This window comes from Eleginops maclovinus, chromosome 18, assembly GCF_036324505.1.
Source record: "Eleginops maclovinus isolate JMC-PN-2008 ecotype Puerto Natales chromosome 18, JC_Emac_rtc_rv5, whole genome shotgun sequence".
NCBI classification, from domain to species: domain Eukaryota; kingdom Metazoa; phylum Chordata; class Actinopteri; order Perciformes; family Eleginopidae; genus Eleginops; species Eleginops maclovinus.
The window spans coordinates 5716508-5739926 of NC_086366.1; the positions used below are offsets into that span (position 1 = coordinate 5716508).

The 23419-nt window shown below is 41.3% G+C and overlaps 1 protein-coding gene across 1 annotated transcript in view; it reads right to left on the reverse strand.

The window, feature by feature from the left end:
* Positions 1-23419, reverse strand: part of lekr1 (leucine, glutamate and lysine rich 1) — a 76741-nt gene that overhangs the window by 14282 nt on the left and 39040 nt on the right. Inside the window, exons 6-8 of the mRNA XM_063907375.1 lie at positions 17530-17625; positions 8864-8941; positions 6692-6895 (exon numbers count right to left, since the gene is read on the reverse strand). Coding sequence (XP_063763445.1) covers positions 6692-6895; positions 8864-8941; positions 17530-17625 — 378 coding nt within the window. The remainder of the gene's footprint in view (positions 1-6691; positions 6896-8863; positions 8942-17529; positions 17626-23419) is intronic.

Consider the following 23419-nt stretch of genomic DNA (forward strand, 5'->3'; position numbering starts at 1 on the left):
AGTCTTCCTTCCATCTGTTCCTAAAACACTACTGCTCCAGTGTGAATGCCTTTAGATGCCCATATGAGACCAAAGCACATGTTCACACACACTGGCTGCTTAGCTTCTGGAGGAAATGCAAAAAAATAACAAATTCATATGAGCTAAAAAGGCTTGAACACGTCTTAAAGAAAAAGATAACACGCAGTGACACGGCATGAGATGTGAGTGTTCAAAGTCAACGGGTAAAATAAGTGTAAAAAGCTATCTCACACACACACACACACACACACACACACACACAGCACTGCATTAAGCATTTCTACAGGGCAGCACTTTCTGCAGTTGAATAAGTAAGTAAGCCGACATCCCGTCTGAATCTCTCACGATGCGAGAAGCTCTGATAATATTTACACATGCTTGTTTTTTGATGAGCCTCTTAGCATGTCAGGTTGCGTCAAGAATATTTAAAAACTACTACAGTCTCTGGGGAACGAGGAAGTGGAAGAAAACATTCTCAGGAAAAAGAAAGATGGGAGTTGAGATAAGGAGAATGTGTTGATCGCCTGTCCAAATATAATATCAGCAGCTGGTCCGGCTGATAAGATGTGAAGCAGAAACAAGGTAAGGAACAACGTTTACCACTAATATTCATACAGTAAGAGTTGGTGAAAAACACTCTTTTGAAAGAGCTCTTAATGAATATATGCACACACAAACATTTCAATAGTTACAGAGCAGGAACTGTATTCCCTTACAATTACATAAAAAAAATAGCCGGCCAGCTAACCAATCAGAGCAGACTGGGCTCTGGTTTCGGACAGAGGGTGAAAAGAGGTGCTGCAGCACAGGCAGTATGAGAAAAAATAAAGAGCTTTTTGAACATTAAAGCATGGAGACATGTCACAGTGGAGACATTACATACAGATATGAACGTATAGTTGTAGCCTAATTTAATCTGGACATTTTATATCCTAAATATCTTGGTTTCTTCTTCAAGGTCACATTGTTCTGTCGTCCCACATAATATAAAAAACATCTTACTGATATTTCTTTTCTCTTGGATTCTTTACAGTACTTTAATATTATGATAGTCTTATTATGTTACTACAACTTGTAATTGTAATGGATTCGAAGACCCCCTCCCCCACCCCATCTTATAGCGCACTGTGTAAGAGTGTGTGTGTGTGTGTGTGTGTGTGTGTGTGTGTGTGTGTGTGTGTGTGTGTGTGTGTGTGTGTGTGTGTGTGTGTGTGTGTGTGTGTGTGTGTGTGTGTGTATCGGATGGTGGAGAGGATGATCTGCAGTATTACAAAGAGCAGCAGCTACATTCCTTCTCTTCCTAGTCGGGGCAGACACAATATTATTCACTCCACTGGCTCTGGCTAATCACATCAGCCTACTCACCACACACACACACCCACACACACACACACACACACACACACACACACACACACTCACCACACACAAAGAAGCACGAAAATAGATGCAGACAGACAGCCATGCATGAACGCTCCCCAAGAGTTGGAAGTTTGATGCCAAGATCCTAAGACTCCTGCAGCTCATTTAAATGTGTCCCAGCCTCGTTACGAGACGGGATTCAGAGAGGAGATGTACAAACGCTTAAAAAAAAGGGCTGTTAAACAAGAATTATGAAACTATCCACCAGAGCGAAAACATTTCTAAAAGATTATGAATGTAAAACTCATGCGGCACACTCTTTACTTTAGCAGATGAGATTAGAGTCACTTTCATCACAGCAGCGGAGAGTAAACAGGTATGAGTAAAAAATATTATAGAAAACAAATAAAATGAAATAAACAGTAAATATGTACTTATCAACAATATGGATATGTATCAAAAGTATCTAAAGATAAATAATATACAAATACTGAATACATTTCAATATTATTCAATATACAAATCTACTACAAACTCAAATTGAAATATTATCCAATTAGGAATAAATGAATTAATCATATATATATATACTTCTGCTTAAAAGTTAAACACAAATTAAATTAAATAAATAAATAAAAGGAGGAATGAGAAGAACACAGAGACTCGGGTCAGATCAGGACGTTACTTTGTTTTTGTTTTTATCTCTAAAGCTCAAGCGCTTTATGGGTTTTTCAGTTAAATGTTAACTGGTAGAAAATAAAAGAAAGCGAGGATTTGATGTTTTCTAAAGCTGAATATGTACCAAACTGCTGATGCATGATGGCTTGCGTGTTTGTCAGATATAGTTCCGTCTCTGGTTATTAAAAAAAAAAAACTCTGCAAAGGTTGAAGTTTTAAACCAACTGTGTGTGTGTGTGTGTGTGTGTGTGTGTGTGTGTGTGTGTGTGTGTGTGTGTGTGTTGTGTGTGACCGCCCGGGGAGTGTGAGCGTGCAAATTCAGCCCTCAGAAGGAGGTCTGGGGGGATTACAGGGAGGAATGATGGGAAAATCTGGGAGCACTCTCTCATTCACTCACACGCCAGGCTGCTTTTAAGGACAGGCTAGTGTGTACATGTGCCGTGTGTGTGTGTGTGTGTGTGTGTGTGTGTGTGTGTGTGTGTGTGTGTGTGTGTGGCTGCTTCCTCATCATGGGCACATTCAATCTTTTAAACTTTATGCTGATTCTAGCACACAAAGTAGGCCGACCTTTCTCCAAATCATTTTTTACTGTTACAGCATCACTCGTCTTAAAAAGTTATTGTGTGTTAATTAAGATCAGCTGACATCATCTAATATATAACACAGATAATAATATAACTCTGGAAAATGGATTGAGATTTCAAAGTCCAGAATTTTCCCCCACGCTTTCAAAACAGGAACTGACTGCCCTGTTAAAATGTGAATTTACAGCAAATGGAAATTTATGGCAAGTGAGGCCCAGACAACGACGATATTGTATTTTCCACTCTAGGCAAAGAAACGAGAGGAAATAACTGGAAATATCTGAGATCTGACATACGTCTTTAATTGGCTTTATTGTGTTAAAAAAGTCTTACTTTAAAAATCTAATCTGTTAGAATTACTAGTTACATGTAAAATAATCTAACAGTATCACCATAAAAAGTAATCTAACCTGATTCATTTCTGTTACTATTGGATTACCTCAATATGAAATGCCATGCAGATGAATACGAGAGAACCTTATTCCTTAAGTATATTATGTAAGACAACAGAACAATGAGGCCTTAGAAAAGAAGAAACCAAAATATTTAGGATCAGAAATGATTTTGTTTATGGGAAAACCTGCCTTTTATTCGGCATGTTCAGACAGTAGTCTATACCACAACAATGAACACATGAGCACATACTACAGTTTAAAGCAGAAATCTAATCTGAGCAGAAAATGCTCCGTTTTAGTTTAACACACTATTTTATGAACACATAGGTTCACCTACTGAATTAAAAACTGAAAAAATGAACCAAAGAAAGTGAAACCCATAAAGCAGATTCCGGCAGTAGGCGTATAGATTCACACTTAAAGTATAAGCCTACAGAACAGAGCAGCTTACAGAGAGGAAACACAATCTGATCCTTTTACAACAAACACTATTCGCTCTTTTTAGGGTTTTAGTAACACTGTAATCCTGCTAGTAATCCCCAGTTTTTAGAAATGTAACAGTAATCAGATATTTATTATGTCACTGCAAGGGAATAGTTACTTTTTTAGATCCTGCATTCTGTTGCATGTAATCAGTTGCTCCTGGTAAAGCCTAAGGCGTTAAACCACTTCTCTGCGTAGGGACAGAAGAGAGATCATGATTCCTGTCACATTCCTCCGCTGCCTGAACACCACTTGAAACAAGTCCTCTCGTATTTAACGATGGATGAGAAGCCGCACAGATACTCCTGACCTCTCTTGACTTCTAAATCTTTTACTCTCTCCACTCTCTCTGCTGTGTCCCTGTCTTTGAGACGGTTAAACTTGAACCCAGTGCAAGCATTGTTAGAAGAAAAAGTACTCACATCTTTTCCTTAAGTGAAACTAGGAACTATTTGGACTTTAAATACAAACAAAAGTATAATACTCACTAGTTACTTTCCACAGCTGAGTGCAAGCTGTCATGTTTCATGTGTGTGTGTGTGTGTGTGTGTGTGTGTGTGTGTGTGTGTGTGTGTGTGTGTGTGTGTGTGTGTGTGTTTGTGTGTGTGTGTGTGTGTAGATTGTGTGCGCCCCTTCGACCCAGGCTGCATGCGAGAGACAGGCAGTGTGTGAAGTAACCGCGGCGACCACAGTCACAGTCTCCATCATCCCCCCCCACCCTGACTCCCACCCTCTCCCTCAGCCTCCTCCCGTTCTTTTTCTCTCTCATTTCATGCTTCTATTTATACTCCTTCCTTGTCTTTATTACACAGTTTAGTTAAATACTCCATTCTGATTGGTCAATTTGGACATTCTGTGGTCTGCTAATTTTTGCTAGCAGAACGTTGTTAAGGAGGACACTGACTAATGTGCAGGCATATCAATCCACAGAAAGAAGTCCGGTCAATTTAACATCAGCTGTGGACGACAAGCATTCGTTTAATCGATCAAAGTGGGATTTATTTATTTTTATAAAGTATATAATTGTGGAGAAAACAACACTTTGGATTCATGATGGCTAAACTGTCCCCAGTAAAGAAAAAGAAAAAGAGAAGAAGAGCAGGAGAGAGGTTAAAACACAGAGAGCTGGACGTCAGACAAAACAACAGAAGAAGACAGACAGGAAGTAAACACTAAAGGAACACGGTATGGGCTCTGGCAGCATTTAAAGTAAACGTGAACAGACCTGGATGGTTACAGGAAACCTCGATCAGTGCTGCCGTCATTTTAAGTTACGTGGCCGTCGCTGCAGTTCCAGACGTTGGTATGCAGAGGAACGGACTATTGTTTCTAAGCGGAAGCAATACCATCATTTTTAAGTAAACTAAATATTTGAAATACATTTTGAGAGTCAATTTGTTGGTTCAACTCAGTATGTAGCCGTGTAATAATAGGGATGATGGTGGCCATTATTGAAAAAGAACACCGGCAGGGCAATCAGGTCTCCTTTCTACAGAAACACAATGACCGTCAGCCCTCCAACCACTAAACCCAGTTCATCTGAGGACAGCACATAGAAACATGCCTCGCTGTCTCTTTGTGTTCAACCAAGCTTTTGACATTTATTCAAGAAATGAGTTCAACTGGAAAAAATATTTCAGCCTCGAGGGACAAGCGTTCATTTCAAGGCCTTCGTCTTTGCATTTAAATATTTGAGGATTACTTCTGCATTTGTTGGAAGTCAAATGGCTCCTAAACATATTGTTTTTACACTATACTAAAGGATAGTTCCATAAAATAATCCGACTTTCATTTCATATATTTTTTTGTCCTCACCAACAAGGAAGTAAGGACAACGGATTGAATGTACGAGACGATAAAGGAATGGTTAATAACATGTGAGGCCAACCCTTGGATGCATAATGTAATAATAGTTGTTGGAGCTACACTTTGATTTATATTATTTGATAGTTTAAAATATATATATATATTGTTTCTGTTTATAGTATATTAGTCCTTGTTCAGTGTAATAATGTTTGTTCATTAAAGTAGTTTTTTATGCTTTTATTTTGAAGGCGGTTTGTGGGCACTGGGTGATTAAGGTATTTATTGGAGACCGCTGGAGGTGGGATTGGAGCACCAGAATGGGCATAGTATTTTTTTACTAGGGAAAACACAAGGAGGCCACAGGAAAAGCACGGGGCAAGTTGAAAACCGTGTCATTTTACTGTTGGATATTGGATCATCTGAATAAAACTTCCTGTACTTTTGGGTGTTTTTCCCTACGAATGATTTGTACGTTTGAATGTTTGAATCTCACCCGTTTAATTATATTAAGTCCAATAGAGGCGTTTCAGGCAGGAGTGTGAGGGAGAGAAAATCCCTCTGTCCTCCCTTTATGTATTTATTTCCAACTATTACTTTTGCTCCCAATATTTTAGGTATGTATTCCTGATAATACTGAAATACTTTTACTTTAAGTGTCATTCTCTACTACGGTATTAGTACTTTTGCTTAAGTAGAGGATCTGAATACCGCTAGACGCATGTAGTCAAAAGAATTAAACAAAATAAAGTAGATGGATAAACACCCGTAAATGTAAGGTTGTTCAGCAGTGTGAGTCGGCCACACAGGGAGAGGTAACACCTTACATAAAGCCTGGGCACCGTTCCCAGCACCATTAGATCCTCTCCCTCTGCTCTCAGAGGGACACTGGCTTTCTGGTTCAGCATTGTCGAGAACACATTCACAGAATTCCGGCCTGCACTCACCCCGTGTCCTCTCAGACACAAAAGACTTGTAAATATTTAACATTAACAGAACTAAATAGTCTATTTCCTGACCAGGGACAACCACTAGTGTGTGCTGGAGGGGAAAGCACTGAGGCTCCCTCCCAGTGTCAGAGCTGGAAGAAAATACAGCATCCTATCTTTGTAGGATTTATTCTGTGTCCACATTACGGATTGAATGTCAATAAACCCTTTGCAGTCTGAAAAACAGCATGACAAATTGGACCATTCAAGAAGCATGCAAACGCCCATCAGCCTTCGTGAAGATTGGAGTGCCATTTTAGTTTAGGGTTATAGGTAAAGAATCCGATATTTAAAAGAAGTGGTAACAAAATAGGTAGAAAGAATCCAGGATTAGAGGAAAAATTTGATGTAAAAAGAGCATCAAAAGAATCCTAACCTGTCTCTCCTCAGCTCTCTCGTTTCCTGCTGGGTCTTCTCCAGGGTTTCCCTTAGTCGCGTCACTTCCTCTTCAGCTGTGCGGTACTTCCTGCTCATCTGTGCCTCTCTCTGCTGCCATGACGACAGCTGCTCCTGCACGGTGTCATACCTTTGTTGGCACGACAACCACATCTCGTGTTTCTCCTCCAACTCATCTTTTAACCTGTTGGAAAAGATGCAGAGGATGAGCCTAAACAGAAGGAAACATTTCCCAATTTGCATCTGTATAGAGTGTGTGCAGGTTTTGAACAACAACACACACACACCTGCAGGTACACATGTCAACAGGTGAGTGTAAGCATCATAGTTTGTTTCATAAGAGAGAGTAGTGTGGTGAGGGGTGCAGTGATGACGTATTTCTTTAAGGCCGACCAGGAAGTAAACAGTGCAAAGGCTCCTTGGAAAAAAAACAATGGGATTTTTCCATTGGATTTAAATATATTGCAGAATGTGCTGACGTTAGGATAGCATCCCAGTTCCAGATGTAATTAAAGGAATTAGCAAATGCTGTCTTAACCCAAAAAAATACACAATATATTTGTATTGTTAATTTCAAGTCATATTCTGAATCTTTATTTGAACCAAAGTCGTGTAAAATAAAAGTAAAACAGTCCAACCTCTGACTTAAAGTGTAGTAGAAGTGTAAAGTAGGAGGACATTAAAATATCCGTTCAAAGACTGTGGAATACATTTTGGTCCGTGTCCACATATTTCAACTTCTAAGAAAAGCAGCGGTGACAACACCGTAGAAATTGGATGAAAAGCTTGTTTTTGACCGTGTCTTTTTTAGATCATAACAAACACCTAAAAGCCTGTTTGTTGGAGCAGATCAGATGTGTGGAGATTGTTACTGCTGTGAGTGTGTGACTTCTATCGTCCTCCTCGCTCTTCTGCTTTCAGAGACGGGGGTGAAGCTCATTCATACAAAGTGTGAGAGCAAGAATATTCTGGTTGGTGCTCATAGTGATAAAACAATGTATTATAATATATTGGGAGCACAAACAGATGATATAATCCAGACTACTCTGTCTTAGAAAAGCATTGAAATGTTGTTTGCAAATCGATTTTACGTCAGAAAAAGGCGCTATGTGGACACGGGCCCTTAGTTACCCTCCACCTGTGCTCTAAGGAAAAGTTGGCCATTAAATTGCCATTAAGTTTGAACAAATACAAAAAAAAATGGTATCTTACAGTGGAAAATCAGAAGAAGCTGAGGCATTCACAAAAAGCCATTTCAAAACATTTTTCTCAAAGAGAAACAGGAGAGATTCACAACCCTTTCAACATAAAAGCAGCATCTACAAAGATAGCAGGCACTGATTGATTCCTCTGCAGAAACCAAACCGTGTTGAGCAGATAAACCTCTCTTTAGTATCCCATGGTCTCCAATCTTTTTTGTCTCCGATACATTTTCTTTGAGCTCTCTTCTCCCACTCTCCCCCATCCCTTCTGAAATAGCCTCCCCCAGCAGAGTGCTATCATATGTTGCAGTGTATAGCAGCCAAAAGGGTGAGATCAGAGTCTGCTGTGTGGGAAGGGAAATAAATCGACAGTGTAATTGAACACACCAGGCTGCCAGTGGCTTAGAAAAAGAAAACCAGCAGAAACCATGTTCAAAAAAACACACACACACACGCCGCAAACATCTAACGGCTGCATGGAAAGATGAGAGGCTCTGTGTGTGTAGATGTCCGTCTGTGGGTGTGTGTCGGTGTGGTGCTCTCCAATAGAAGTGCCTCTGCATATCTACAATATGTGCACAGATGAGCGTGTGTGTGTGTGTGTGTGTGTGTGTGTGTGTGTGTGTGTGTGTGTGTGTGTGTGTGTGTGTGTGTGTGTGTGTGTGTGTGTGTGTGTGTGAGAAACATGACTCCAAGCCAGCTAGGGAGTGCTTCCATCTGTTGCGCCGGCCTCACACGAGACTCTCTGCTGTGTCACTGGCACTTTACGGAGCCTAAGATCTCCTGAAATGATCCAAGAGCAGATCTCAACTGACACTACTATCCCCACCTCTCTCTGGGAGGAAGGAGAAGTGAAGCAGAGGAAGTTGTGGAGGACAATGAGTGGGATGAGAACAGGGATTGTGGGAAAGTTGGATAAGGGGAAGGGATGGGAATTTCTCACGAGATACCTGAGTAGTGTTTCCCGGTGCAGGCTCTCAGAGTGCTTCTGATAGGACAGCTGCTCCTCATTCTGTCTCCTCTGCTCCCTGGAGACACAAAACACACGGCGTGATCACTCCTTTTCTTAAGTTGGTACACTTATGATACAGACAGATGACACAGCTTGAAATACATTAGCTTTTTCCTCTCTCCCTACAAGTTATCCACATTAATTGTACCCCCATTTTTACATTCATATCATATTGAAGAGGACATATTCTGCCAATTTTCAGGTTCATATTTGTATTTAGTGCCTCTACTGGGACATGTCTCCATGCTTTATTGTTCAAAAAGGTCTTTATTGTTCTCATACTGCCGGTGCTCTCCTTTCACCCTCTGTCTGAAACCAGATCCTAGTCTGCTCTGATTGTTAACTGTTGTAATTGGTTAACCCCTTTGAGATATCCCATCCATTTGCCTATCATGTACAATGTAAGAGTGTTAGCCAATAGAAGCACTAGTGTTAAATAGTGCGTCACTATGTTCAGGAAGTAAACAAAGGAGTCTAATGGAGGCGTTTTAAGCAGGAGGAGGGGGGTGTGTGTGTGGGAGAGAAACTCACTCTGGAAGGAACACAGGGGCCTTTTAAGACCATTTACATGCACAACAAACGATAAAACACTACAGCAAAGGGAAACCCCAAAAAAGCATAATAGGGCCTCTAACACCCAGAGTGTGTTTTAACAATTTCAAGTGTCATCGGAAAAGTACTTCAGGAAGATTCTAAATGCATACAACAGCTTTACTCCTACGTACGCATGAATCTCCTGGTGGAAGAAGCCTAACAATGACTTCTTCCACTGGGATCAGCAAAAGTTCAAGAATGTAATCTCACAACTCTTTCGGCTTATAAAACGCTATAATTCATTTTACAACGGAGCAGATTTCCGTAAGACATTGAGTTTTGTTTTTTTTGCTAAATACGTTGCGTGCATGTGTGCAGCTATGTTTCTGAAATCACCTCTTCCTCCACGTCAGCTGCTGCCTCGCTCTTCAGAAAGTAAATTTGAAATCAGTTTTAATTCTAGTTCTGCGTGCCATGACAGTATGAAGCGCACACACACACACACACACACACACACACACACACACACACACACACACACACACACACACACACACACACACACACACACACACACACACACACACACACACACACACACAAACAGACTTTACCCTAACCCTCCTAACTCTGTCAGCTTCCCAGCCTAATCCCCTCTGTGACGGCATGATCAGTTAATGTGTGTATGTGTGTGTGTGTGTGTGTGTGTGTGTGTGTGTGTGTGTGTGCGCGTGCATGTGTGCGTAGCTGCCTGTCTAGCCCTGTGACCTTGCAGCCACACGCAAAGAGGATACAGAGTGAGAGGGCTTGCCCGTCTGAGCTCACAGACAGACAATCTGTTTTCACTGCCAATCGAAAACAGACGGGAGTATTTGTATGTTTTTACCAAATTAGATTCAGTATAAAAGTCTAAAAATAATTTAATATATTTGCATGTGAACAGATTGTATGCTGGCCGGCTTTCTAAGCATCAAAGGTGTTACTAAACATCCTGGTGCTGGAGTCCACAGATAATGATATTTGGAAGTCTTTCGAACACTTTGATAACGATATATTTCATTTAACAGTGAAAATACAAATAGAGAAAGACAAACTACACATTCTTAGTTCCTTGTGACTACATGTATGAAATGACATGACTTGAAATTAAACCAGTTTTCAATAAATGATATTTAATGCACTATAAACTTGCATTGTGGACCCGTGTCGGCAGAGAGTTTAAAATATAGTTGACGTGTTTTTTTTAAAGCCAAACCGGTACTCTCATACAGCCAGCAGCTTACCACAGCTCCAAATCTCACTGTGAATAACAAAAGATGTGTTATTAGGAAAAACGAATCACATATTCTGCTGATCTGCTTGTTTAGCTAAAGCACATGGTTAGCACTTTACTGCCCCCCGTCTTTCCCTGTCTCCCGTCTTTCTATCCTCAAGGTCAGAGATGACATGATATCTGACTCCCAGCTGCTGTTTCCACTAAGCTGTATCCTCTGTTCTCCTGTTCCTGACCCTTTTTTCTTTAAGGTGAAGAGGGAGTTTAGAGAAAGACAAATGTGAAACAGGTGGCTGTGTTTTTTATTAAACTATAAGGTTCAAAGTGCAGTCAAGTGCACCGAAGGAGTGGCAGAGCACTTTGGGTATGTTGTGGCTGCAGGCATGAGGGTGTACATGGAAAAAAGGTGAGATTTAGAAGAATCTATTTTCAAACATCATAAGTGGGCGTGTCACGGGCACGTTAATAACAGGTTCTCGAGAGATTTTAGAGGACATTTTTCATGGAAATGCAACCTGAAGACGTCACTGCCTCCCCTCGTTGTGTAGATTAATGAATCATAATCAATCAGAGCGACGTATTTACGAGTGAATACGTCGGCTGATTGCGCAAGACTTAGCCAAGGTAACCACATTGGATCTGGCATGCGTAATCACAGCTTGACAACAAGCGTCACTCAAATTACAGACTGCCGATGGAGCGCGTACCTGCCGGCTTCAGCTGCTATACGGAGAGCTATCAGCCGCTGTGAATGACATTAATCTTCACTCTTCTTCGTCACAAACATTTTTGTGTAATTAACAGGCTTGGGGAGTAATGGATTACATGTAATGGGATTACACAGTGAAGAAACAAAACAAGGAACTGGAAAAAAATATGTATTCAGATTACTGGTGGATTACTAGCAGGATTACAATGTTAATACAAACCAAACAGAGAATATTTGGTTCCTTTATTCTGTTTTTAATTAAGCAGATGAACCTATATGTTCATAAAATAGTGTGTGTGAATTTAACTGTGTGTATTAAACTAAAAAGGAGCATTTACCGTGAGTCAGATTTTATTTATGCTTCTTTAAACTGTAGTATGTGCTCATGTGTTTCATTGTTGGTGTATAGTCTGAATATGCTGAATGAAAGGCAGGTTGTCTTATAAATAAAATCATTTTTCTTGGTTTCTTCTTTTCTAAGGTCACGTTCTTCTGTTGTCTTAACATAATACACTTCAGTCAAAAACATCTTCATTTATTTGCATTGCATTTGATATTGAGGGTAATAAATTAGGTCACCATTTTTTAAGTAACCCTCACAACCCTGATAGATGTGGTTAGGGTCAAAAATGTATCATAAATATGGGTGTGACTTTTTAAATGAAAGTAAGTGGCTGGCTGATCCAGTCTGAGCCGATGCTGAACAACATGGTGTTTCTCTGACACTCAAATTGTAGTACCAGAAACACCCTGCTGAGCCTCTCCTCCCATTGTGGTGTATGGCACGTCACCAAAATACCACACAGCCACAAGAGAGGGTATAAAAAACACTCTGCATTTCAGGAAAATACCATTTTGTGTGCGGCATGTGCTCACATGATAACAGAGGGAAAGAGAGGGGATTTTTTAAAGCTGAGACAGAAAGAAAAAAGACTTCCTCCTTCATGAAGGGCTTTGAGTGATTTTTATCTAATGTGAGATAAACAGGGGACCAAGGTGAGGGAGGAGGTGTGTGTGTGTGTGTGTATGTGTGTGTGTGTGTGTGTGTGTGTGTGTGTGTGTGTGTGTGTGTGTGTGTGTGTGTGTGTGTGTGTGTCTGTGTGTGTGTGTGTGTGTCGGCAATAGACAAGATCTCGTTGGAAATGAGGTCCTTGGATACACCCTGGGATCAATAGTTGTTTAACTGCCAACAGACACACACACAATGCTCACACTTTAATGCACACACACACACACACACACACACACACACACACACACACACACACACACACACACACACACACACACACACACACACACACACACACACAGACTTATGAAAACAAGCTGCATCACATCAATCACATCAATGCTTTACTCTTCCTCTCTTGACCTTCACTCATTCCATCATACACTCTTTCATCTCTCCTGCCTTGCTCAGTACATCTATACTGTCTTTCATCTCTCCCTCGCTTCCCTCTAATCCATCCTTTCAACCTGGCCTGCGTCTGTGTCGGATGATCCATGTGTTCATCCTCTGATGAAAGGATGAGTTCAACGTTTCGTGCCAATCAGGAGGCGGCAGGAAGCTTCCCGACACGTACATGTCATCCAGACGTCGCAGGCAGGGGTCAGTGACGCTCACTATGATCCTTTTTTGACAAACGCTGTCACTTAAAAGCACCTTTTTTTTTTTTTACCACATGCAAGGCAAACCTGCACACTAAGACAAAGACTGTCTAGAAGGGAAAAGAGGTGCGTGGTAGATTGTGACTCATATAACAAACCATATACGTGCTGCTAAGAGTCCCGCCTCTGAGCCTATCACGTACAATGTGTTGGAACGATAGCCAATAGAAGCGCAGGTGTAACATAGTGATGTCCCTATATTCCAGAAGTAAACAAAGGAGTCCAATGGAGGCATTTCAGGCAGGGGGGGGGGGGTTTGTGGGAGAAAAACTTTGGGATTTAATCTTTACAGACCATTTACACTCGCAAAAAGCTACAGCTGCAGCATTATCTGTTTCTCCGGTTTTACAATAGCTATGTCTTTGAGTTAAAACATTTTAGTTTTTTTATTCTATTCTATAAAATACTGACAACATTTCTCCGTGGTCTCTTATTTTTTTCCGGAGCTGTATACAGTATATAGTTACACAAGGGAAAACCCCAAAAAGCTGAATAGGGCCTCTTTAACAATTTGCTACATTAGAATGGATCCATGTTCACAAAGTTTGAGAAAAAAAAACATCCAGGGGCAAAATCAAGATTAAAAACGAGCCTAAAGGTCTTGAAGATTGTTCAAGTATAGTTGTGAGAGTGTGAACGTGTGTGTGTGTGTGTGTGTGTGTGTGTGTGTGTGTGTGTGTGTGTGTGTGTGTGTGTGTGTGTGTGTGTGTGTGTGTGTGTGTGTGTGTGTGTTAAGTGTCCTGACAAACAAGCTGCCCTTGAGTGTGTCCGGCATGCTGATCAGACTGCACCCCCGGATCAGAGGGATTCCTCAGCTCTCTCGCTGTCCTCAGACCTCCCCTCAAATATGTGTGTATGTGCGTTTCCAAGCCAACGCGACTGGGGCCACAGAAAAAAAACCCAACAGGTGCGGAAAGACAATGTTTGATGGAGGAGGAGTGGGGTGGGGGTGGGGTGGGGTTGGGGTCAAAGGTTGGGCGGTTGTGATGGCAACCCCACATGCACACAAACAAACTGGTACTTTTTTTGTACTTGGATCGGGAGCAAGGATCACCTGCAGGTTTGTGAAGCAGTGGAAATGATGCATGGTGAGAATTACACACACACACACACACACACACACACACACACACACACACACACACACACACACACACACACAGGCTTTGAGAGGCTTTTAAACATACGACCAATCATAATTAACTGGACAGTGAAAGGACGGTTAGCCAATCAACTGAGACGTCTCGTCTAGACCTGACTAGGGAGATTTATTTCTTTCCGACTGGTTGTTTCAAAGGTTCAGAAGCGCTCCATCAAAGAAACAGTGCAAATACAAAACGCTGCAAGAAGCTCCAAACACAATGGAAACTAGGGGACACTAAAAGGTGATGCACACAGCTGGGACTGGAACACTTGTTGGCGTTCGAGGATTATAAACCTTTCCAACTTTTACTTATATAGTACATTTCTACTAAAAGAAACTGAAGCAAGATTTTAAACACTGGACTTTTACTTATATCTGAGTCATTTTCCAGTGTAGTATTACGACCACTTTATTTTGTCCTAATCAATAATTGTACTATTTGTCTGAAGCTTGTGACAACGAATATGTGTGCTTAATATTATCCTGTAATATATATTGTACAAAATATTTTTCTGTTCCTTAAATTTAAGCTACCAATGTGTACTTTGTTAAATGTGGCACCTATTGCAAATCAGATCATACTAATCTTCAGATTGAGGATGTGATGTACAACTGCAAACTCCTCTGACACGATGTAGTTACTTGTGAATTTATTTATGTTATTTGGGTACAAATATGAAATGATAAATTGCTGTCAAACGGAAAATGTCTTTAGGAAAACCTGACAATAAAGTTACAACTCGGGTTAAAAGCAGTAGAAATCAGAGTCCAGTGACTCATAAATATGTGAGCCTCTGTTTTCCCTCTCCTCAACCCTTGAAACATCCGTCTCCTTATCCTGCTCCTTCACATCCTCCCCCCTTTCTCCACACACACACACACACACACACACACACACACACACACACACACACACACACACAAACACACACACACACACACACACACACACACACACACACACACACACACACACACACACACACACACACACACACACACACACACACACACACACACACACACCTCATCATGCAACATGGCCTTAAGGCTGATTCTCCCTATAGCATATGTCCATATGTCTGGGTGGGTCGCGTGCAACTGCAAACATCCCCTCCATCCTCCCCGTCTCAGACCTGATCCCCAGTAACACACACACACACACACACACACACACACACACACACACACACACACACACACACACACACACACACACACACACACACACACACACACACACACACACACACACACACACGAAATGGAGAAAAGGGGGCAGAGGGAAGGGGGTCACCATGGGTTTCTAGCAGAGGGATTTGGCTGAGAACTTTCCTTTGACTTAAATCAGTTTGGTGGGAAGATGTTTGGAGAGCAAATTAAGATTGTGTTTGGAGATTATTGTTATTATCTTGATACTCAATATTAATTGGTATAACTTTAAAGAGGACATGTTCAGCTCATTCTCAGCTTCATGTTAGTATTTAGTGTCTCTACTGGGACATGTCTCCACGCTTTAATGTTCAGAAAGCTCTTTATTTTTTCTCATACTGCCGGTGCTGCAGTACCTCTTTTCACCCTCTGTCTGAAACCAGAGCCCAGTCTGCTCTGATTGGTTGGCTGGCCGGCCCCTAACCCTATCACAGTTTTAAAGGTGAAAAACAAAGATGTATGAAAAGAAAAAAAGTTGGGAGAGAAAATGAGTGACTGATGAGGAGGTTAAAGAGGAGGGAGGATTGAACATTAGTGAGTCTGTTGGGTCAAGCACTTCTTTTATGTTGTGATTATCAGATAGCAGCAACTTCTAACATTTACTCCCTCTGTGTGTAGGAGGACGTTTGTGTTTTTCCAAGTCTTTGTGTGTATGTGTGCACTTTAAAGTGGTTCATTTCTTCAGATATCCTGAATGAGGTCACCACAACAAGATTAAAATAACAGTATAACTCAGAACGGGAGAGACGCATGCAAACATTTTTGAAAGTGCAAACAAGTGTCAGGAGATGCCTCAATATGGAATAATTTATCCATCTGGAGTTTTGGGGAGTATATAAACTTCAGCTTTTCTAAGAAAATGGCAAAAATTGACCTCAGCTGTGATCAGCTCAGTGTTCTCCTGCTGGTGATAGCAGTATATAGCAGGTCGTTTACAGACACGGTTGAAGATTGAACTTTCCAAATGTATTTATCCAAGACTCCTATTATCCTTCAGGTCAATTTGACCCTTTCATTGTTTAACATCTCAAAATCAGTACTTAACATCATTTTGGGGGTAACTGGGTAAACATGGGGTGTCTCTATGTGACGGCTTTACTAACAGAGTCATATTAACTAATACATAAACATTGACTTATAGGTTTGAATATCCAGCAGTAGTGTTATTAAAGTTAGATGAACACATTATGCATCAATAATCAAAGCTAGATGCTCACAATGACAATGCTAACATGCAGTTATATGTTTATCATGTTCACATTCTTAGTTCTTGTCTCTTTAACATGTTAACGTTTGCTCATCTGGGGTCTATTCTGCTCATTTTCAGCTTCATATTTGTGTTTCTACCACTGGGACATGTCTCCATGCTTTAACGTTCAAAAGGTTCTTTATTTTTCTCATACTGCCTGTGCTGCAGCAACTCTTTTCGCCCTCTGTCTGAAACCAGAGCCCAGTCTGCTCTGATTGGTTAGCTGGCTGGCTCAGTTGTGATTGGTCAGACCATTTACATGTGATCCAATAGTTGTCAAGACATTTAATAAAAAACACAAATGTCAACCTCAAGGTGGCGCTAGAGGAAACGTCAGCAGGATTCATCCATCACTATGTGTTCTGGGAATGTGTGTGTGTGTGTGTGTGTGTGTGTGTGTGTGTGTGTGTGTGTGTGTGTGTGTGTGTGTGTGTGTGTGTGTGTGTGTGTGTGTGTGTGTGTTCCCGCAGGTCAAGGTGAAAATGGAGCATTGTCATCAGCATATTTTCAGAAGCCGAAGGGGCATATTAGTTCCCTAAACCCCTGACTAGACCTCTGTGTGAGTGTATACAAATCCAATCCTCTGTTGTTGCAGCTTAGCGGGCTCGGTATGTGGAACGTGAGCATTTCCTGGTTTGGGCGGCACCTGTGGGGCTGTTTGGAAGGTTTCTATTGGTGGAGGAAAATGATACGGAGAGCCAAGCCCTGCGGTGAACTGTTCCTCACCCGACATACTCCACATACCAAAATCCACCTGCGTCCCCATCTGTGCATGTGCATGTTTTTTAATAAACGCGTGTGTTGTCACATACTTGTAGACACTTACATCAGCTGCTGAGTTAGGCGCTCTTTCTCTTCTCTCATTTTCTGCAACTCCACAGTGGAATGCTTCAGCTCCTCTGTCAGCACTGCACACACACACACACACACACACACACATAGATTACAAAGCTTGTCACCAGAGGCTGTTACACGGTATCATTTACAGAAAGAGACAGACAGGTACAGTACACAGTACAATCATATTGTTACTTCACACTTCAGAAATGTAGGAAACCCTAAACCAAATGAATCTACCTGTGACAGGGTTGGAAGGAGAAACAAAACAAGAGGAACAAACGAGAGGCAGAAACCTGAGAGAACCTCAAACAAGAGCTGGAGAAGGAGTTGAAAAAAAGGTGGGGATTTGAGACACAAGGAAGCATTTGAAAATGAGAAAGCCAGGGGCAGCAGAAGGAGGGGAGTGTGTTGAGATGAAGGGAGTATGAGGGAGTTTGTGCTCAAGGGAAATCGTGAAACTGAACACCTCTGATTATTGTTGTGTTTCTGACATAAAGTAGCCACTACTGTTTCCTCCCTTCACTGTCTGTCTGTTCATTTTCACCACAAAAGGTACGATACAACTTGTGTACAAATCAGAGTTAAGTATTCAACTAATTTAACTAAGCATATGGTCTGCTTTATATGTCAACATTGTTCCTTGCTTGAATCTGAAGCTGCTTTTATCTTCAAAGGTAGGCAGTGTCCTTTTGCTGCACATTCATCAGGTTTCCAGTCCGCTGAATACATTTATTAAAAAGACAGACCTGGAAGAAATGCTGAACTGCAATATTTAAAGTTCTGTGTCAGGCCATCACAGTGTAGCGCTGGACCTGCTGCAGCTGAGGGCAGGAGTGGCTATCACGCAAGAGAAAAGCACTTAAGTACCGGGTCTGAATAGTTAATAACTAAAGACACGCCACGATTTTCAGGAAACACCACTTTTGTTGTGCAGGTAACTGTCTCTGGGAGGATTATCTGATCACTGGCTTCTGTCTGTGAGAAACTTAAACTAAGAAACGATTACAATCAAAAATGATTTAGTAAAATTGGCTGAAGATCAAGATGTATTTCCTCTATCTTTCAGATGTCAGATTTAGTGTTTTGGCATGAAGCACAGGCTTTTAAATAGTTAGCGTACACAATTATATTGATAACAACTAAAGCGTATTCGTCCGATTAGACATGTGTTGGATGGTAAGTTAAAGTTACCAGTTGTATTCAAGTACCAAAATGAGCGTCAGTCATACCAATATAGTACAAAAGTCAGTTATAGGCCCAATTCTTCAATATTTTAAGCTACTATCTCAGCTAAGATTCTTGCTGTAAGGAACTTCATTGAGCCCTAGACTGCGGATCAGCCCCCCAGACAACCTGAGGGCAACTCAATCAAGGCTAACCTTTATAAACGAGCTTTTAATGTAATTGTATTAATTGTTATTATGGTTTTATTCAGTCCTGTGTTGGTATTAAGCATTCTTATTCATCATAGAGCTGTTTATTACCTGGTAAGGACAAGTGAGTAATGTTTTTATTTTTGGTCATTTGTTCGTGAATCACACTGTGTTACCTTTGTGTATGAAATGAAAAACTATTTTAATAAAGTTGGATTTTATTTAATATTACCTTTAGTCAAAGTACTTTGCCTTCCCTTGGTGTTTTACAAAGCAAAAATAGCCAGCAGACAGCTCCATGTGGGTGTTGAGCTGTTTGCATGGCTAGCAGTGTGGGTAGTGGAGTGGGTCAAAGAAGTGTTATGTATTTTTTGTGTGTGTGTGTGTGTGTGTGTGTGTGTGTGTGTGTGTGTGTGTGTGTGTGTGTGTGTGTCTACTGTATATTGAGAGAGTTGCGTGTGAAGGTCCTGCAGCAGCGGGGCAGTGACTCTGGACGGCTCTCAAACTGATCCAGTAATGTCAGCCTGACATTTTTCACATGTTGTTTTCCGCGCTCTCTCTCTCTTTCTCCCTCCCTTTGTCTTTCCTCCTTCTCTCCACTGTCTCTCTCCTCTCACTCTTTCTTCATCTATGTCTTCCTCTTCCTTTCTTTCTGTGGCTTTATCTATCCCCCCTCTCTTTCTCTCTTGCTCTCTCAGCAGGAAGAGGGGAGTGTAGGAGGTTCAGCTCAAAGCGGCAATACACCGATAATTGCTTTCTGGTCACTGTGACATTACAAGTCCGCCAGGGTTAGGTAACACACACGCATTCACGTGCACACACACACACACACACACACACACACACACACACACACACACACACACACACACACACACACACACACACACACACACACACACACACACACACACACACACACACACACACACACACACACACACACGACTACTTGTCAGCACAGAGAACCACTTGCAGAAAGACCAAAAAACACACTATAACAGAAATGTCCAAACACAATTAGTTCTATAAAAACTTGAAAGACTTAAGATAGTAAACAGCCTGTCTGACCTTCTCTCCGGAGCTTCCATTATGAGTCACAGCGCTAACATACGGTAGATGTATGAAGAGCTCTGGATATAGCACTGGAGGTGGGGCCCTGTTTATCCTTATGAAAGGTGCTCATGAAACCAAAATGGCCTGACTCGAGAGAACAAAAGTACTCGTATTTTACAACAAGATATTGTCAGGTCAATCACAGCCTATCTTTGACTTATTGTCCAGTCCTGAGTAATAAAACACTAAGTAAAGTTTTTAGTGAGTGAAAATCTGAAAATGTGATATATTTACAGCAACACCATCAGCAGAATTAGCCATGTTTCCATGCATTGACACTGCAATAAAAGAGGAAACACTCTTTTTAACAAACTCTGATTCACAGATTTCGTGGTTGTAGACAGATCCAAAATCATCCAATATACTGAATGAAGTGTGGCTCAGATGGTTATCATTAACTATTAGATAACCATTAGGCAGCTAAGCAAGAATACTTGGAAGAGAAAGACATGCTAATGTCAACGAGACATGAAAACCAAAGAAGAAAATATATCTTAGTGTTGCATAAGCTGTGAAAAGAAAGGACCGTATTGTTTGTATTATTTAGACTTTAATCCTCAAATTACTGTGATTCAAGGAAGGAATACACAATGTACCACAAACTGATTTTCCCTCATTTACTATGTTCTGCAATAACATAAACCATAACTGAAACGAACACAGACACACCCGGCGCCTCCAGTTATGCTGTGATTAACATTATGTGAGTCGATGTATGAGGAGCTCACTGTAACTCCACTTCACAGTAACCCTATTAACACCTGGGAATTCTTACGAGAGACTTTATAACTATAATATCACATTCTTCAGTGGTCGGGAACCACAAACATTTTTGGGTGTCTGCCTAGTTTATTATGTGTAATAAAAGCACTTCTGAACCACAGAAAAATTGTAAAAGGAACATACAAGTGCAGGATAGCAGAGTGGAATACTGTGGAATTTACCATTTATCCTCCCAGAAAGAAAGTAGTGCCCAGCTCACAAAGAAACATGTTTTTATCACAAGATGGCTCTTTCCTGGACAAAACAGAGAACTTATTTTCTCCGCTCTGTTTCCTTCAAATCAGAGATACAATAAAACTGAAGACCCTGTTGTGCACCAGTTAATATTTATATCAAAAACAGAGTTAAATCCCAGGTCAAATGTGCATTAATGGGTCCTGAACATATTGTTTTAGTGATGGTTATAGTTTATTAAATGTCTGTTTCCTTGTCTCTGGTCTTAATGTTATATTATTCCTTCATTTTTTATATCAATCATCATCTTAGATTTTTTCAGTTAAAACATGGCTTTGTATCCTGATCGAAAAAACAGGCATGGACAAATGAAGTGGGGGGGAGGGGTGCGGGGGGAGACGACTCATGGTGAGAACTTATGTTATTTTTTTCTTTTAATTGCTGCCGCCACACACACATACAAAGTTAGCTTCCGGGTAAATAGATACCATACAGTGTAAGGATAGCCCGGGGTGTTGGCAGATGGCTGCGGTTCAGGAATCGGTCACACACACACACACACACACACACACACACACACACACACACACACACACACACACACACACACACACACACACACACACACACACACACACACACACAGATTCACACACCCTTCATAGTCTTTCACCTGATTTCCCTCAACCCTCAACCTCTTTCCTATGTTGAAAGAAAACTCTCTGTCCACCACCTTCAGATCAAGCTGTACAAGTCTCCTGCTGACATCTGCTCAGAAGGAACAGAGATCGATGATGTTTTTAAGGCCTCAGTGCTCGTCTTGTTCTCGGTAAAATTCCACATCCCTTGAGGTTGTCCTCTCGACTCCTCCCTCTTCTCCTCCGCCTCATCGTAAACCACATTCATCTGTTCACATTAGCCAACCTCCTTGTGTTTCTCTCTGTCTCTCTGTCTTCCTTCCCCCTCACCTTCTCCTATTCTTCTGCTGTTAGATGCTAACCATAGAGCGCTGACAGACAGGTAGCACATGGTTTAATTGCCGGTTAACGCCCATATCACCACGGAGTTAGATGCCTGTGACAGGCTAAGGTCTGTGCTTTGTTAAAGACTGCAACTACAAATGTTTTCACACATTCTCGCTGGATATAGGTCCTTTTCTACGGAAATACAGACAAAAACTATTGTATAAGCACTTTTAACGGGGCCCTATAATGCAGGCCGGGGTTTCTATTTCCTGTAGCGTGTAAAAAGGATTTTGTGCACCTCCATGTTTTACTTTTGAGTAGATGTACCTCCACCACTGGTATTTTTATACTGTGGTTTTACTTTGGTAAATGTAAAACTACTTCTTCCACCTCTGCATTTTGAGGAGGTTTAAACGGACAGAGTGTGAAGCTGAGATTTAAATGGATGAAAGTCAGTTAAAGGACATCCCCACAGAGAGTGTGTGTTGCGTAACGGCGAGTTGGAGCAGACATGAAAGAGAAACGTTGGAAATATAAATCGAGGCAAGAGAGCAAATAATCTCAGAGCCGGAGTAAATATTAGTTTAACGGCTGCGTTGACTCCTCTAGTTTGGAGGGAAGCACCCACAATACAAGACTATAATGAGTGTGTGTAAATGTGTGTTTACGGCCGCTGCACAAACTCCTGTAACATTTTAAAGAAAGGAAGGAATGGGTGTGTGTGTGTGTGTGTGTGTGTGTGTGTGTGTGTGTGTGTGTGTGTGTGTGTGTGTGTGTGTGTGTGTGTGTGTGTGTGTGTGTGTGTGTGTGTGTGTGTGTGTTCAAAGGTTAATGTGTAAATACTGTCAACTGATGAACATTTTAAAGAGACTACAAGCGAGAGGACCAGGCTGTGTGTGTGTGTGTCAGTGTGTGTGTGTGTGTGTGTGTGTGTGTGTGTGTGTGTGTGTGTGTGTGTGTGTGTGTGTGTGTGTGTGTGTGTGTGTGTGTGAGTGTGTTTTAAGTTGACAGTCAATACCCCAAAGCAGAGCTCACCCCAGGCTCACCTCATGGGTGGGTCTGCACGTTCTAAACAGCTGTCGTGTGTGTGTGCGTGTGTGTGTGTGTGTGTGTGTGTGTGTGTGTGTGTGTGTGTGTGTGTGTGTGTGTGTAGGTGTTTGTTAGGCAAAGAGGGAGGGAACCGGTTTTGATAGAGGAAGAGGAAGAAAGCAGTCTGCTGTTTGTAGTGATGCCGTGTGAGTGTGTGTTTGTTTAGTGGCGCAAGCATGAAAGGCAGCTGCTGCAGGAATCGACACATGCAATAAAATACACACCCAGGAATTCACATATACACACACACACACACACACACACACACACACACACACACCACACACACACACACACACACACACACACACACACACACACACATATATAACCCTGCATGATGGCAATACATTAAACACATA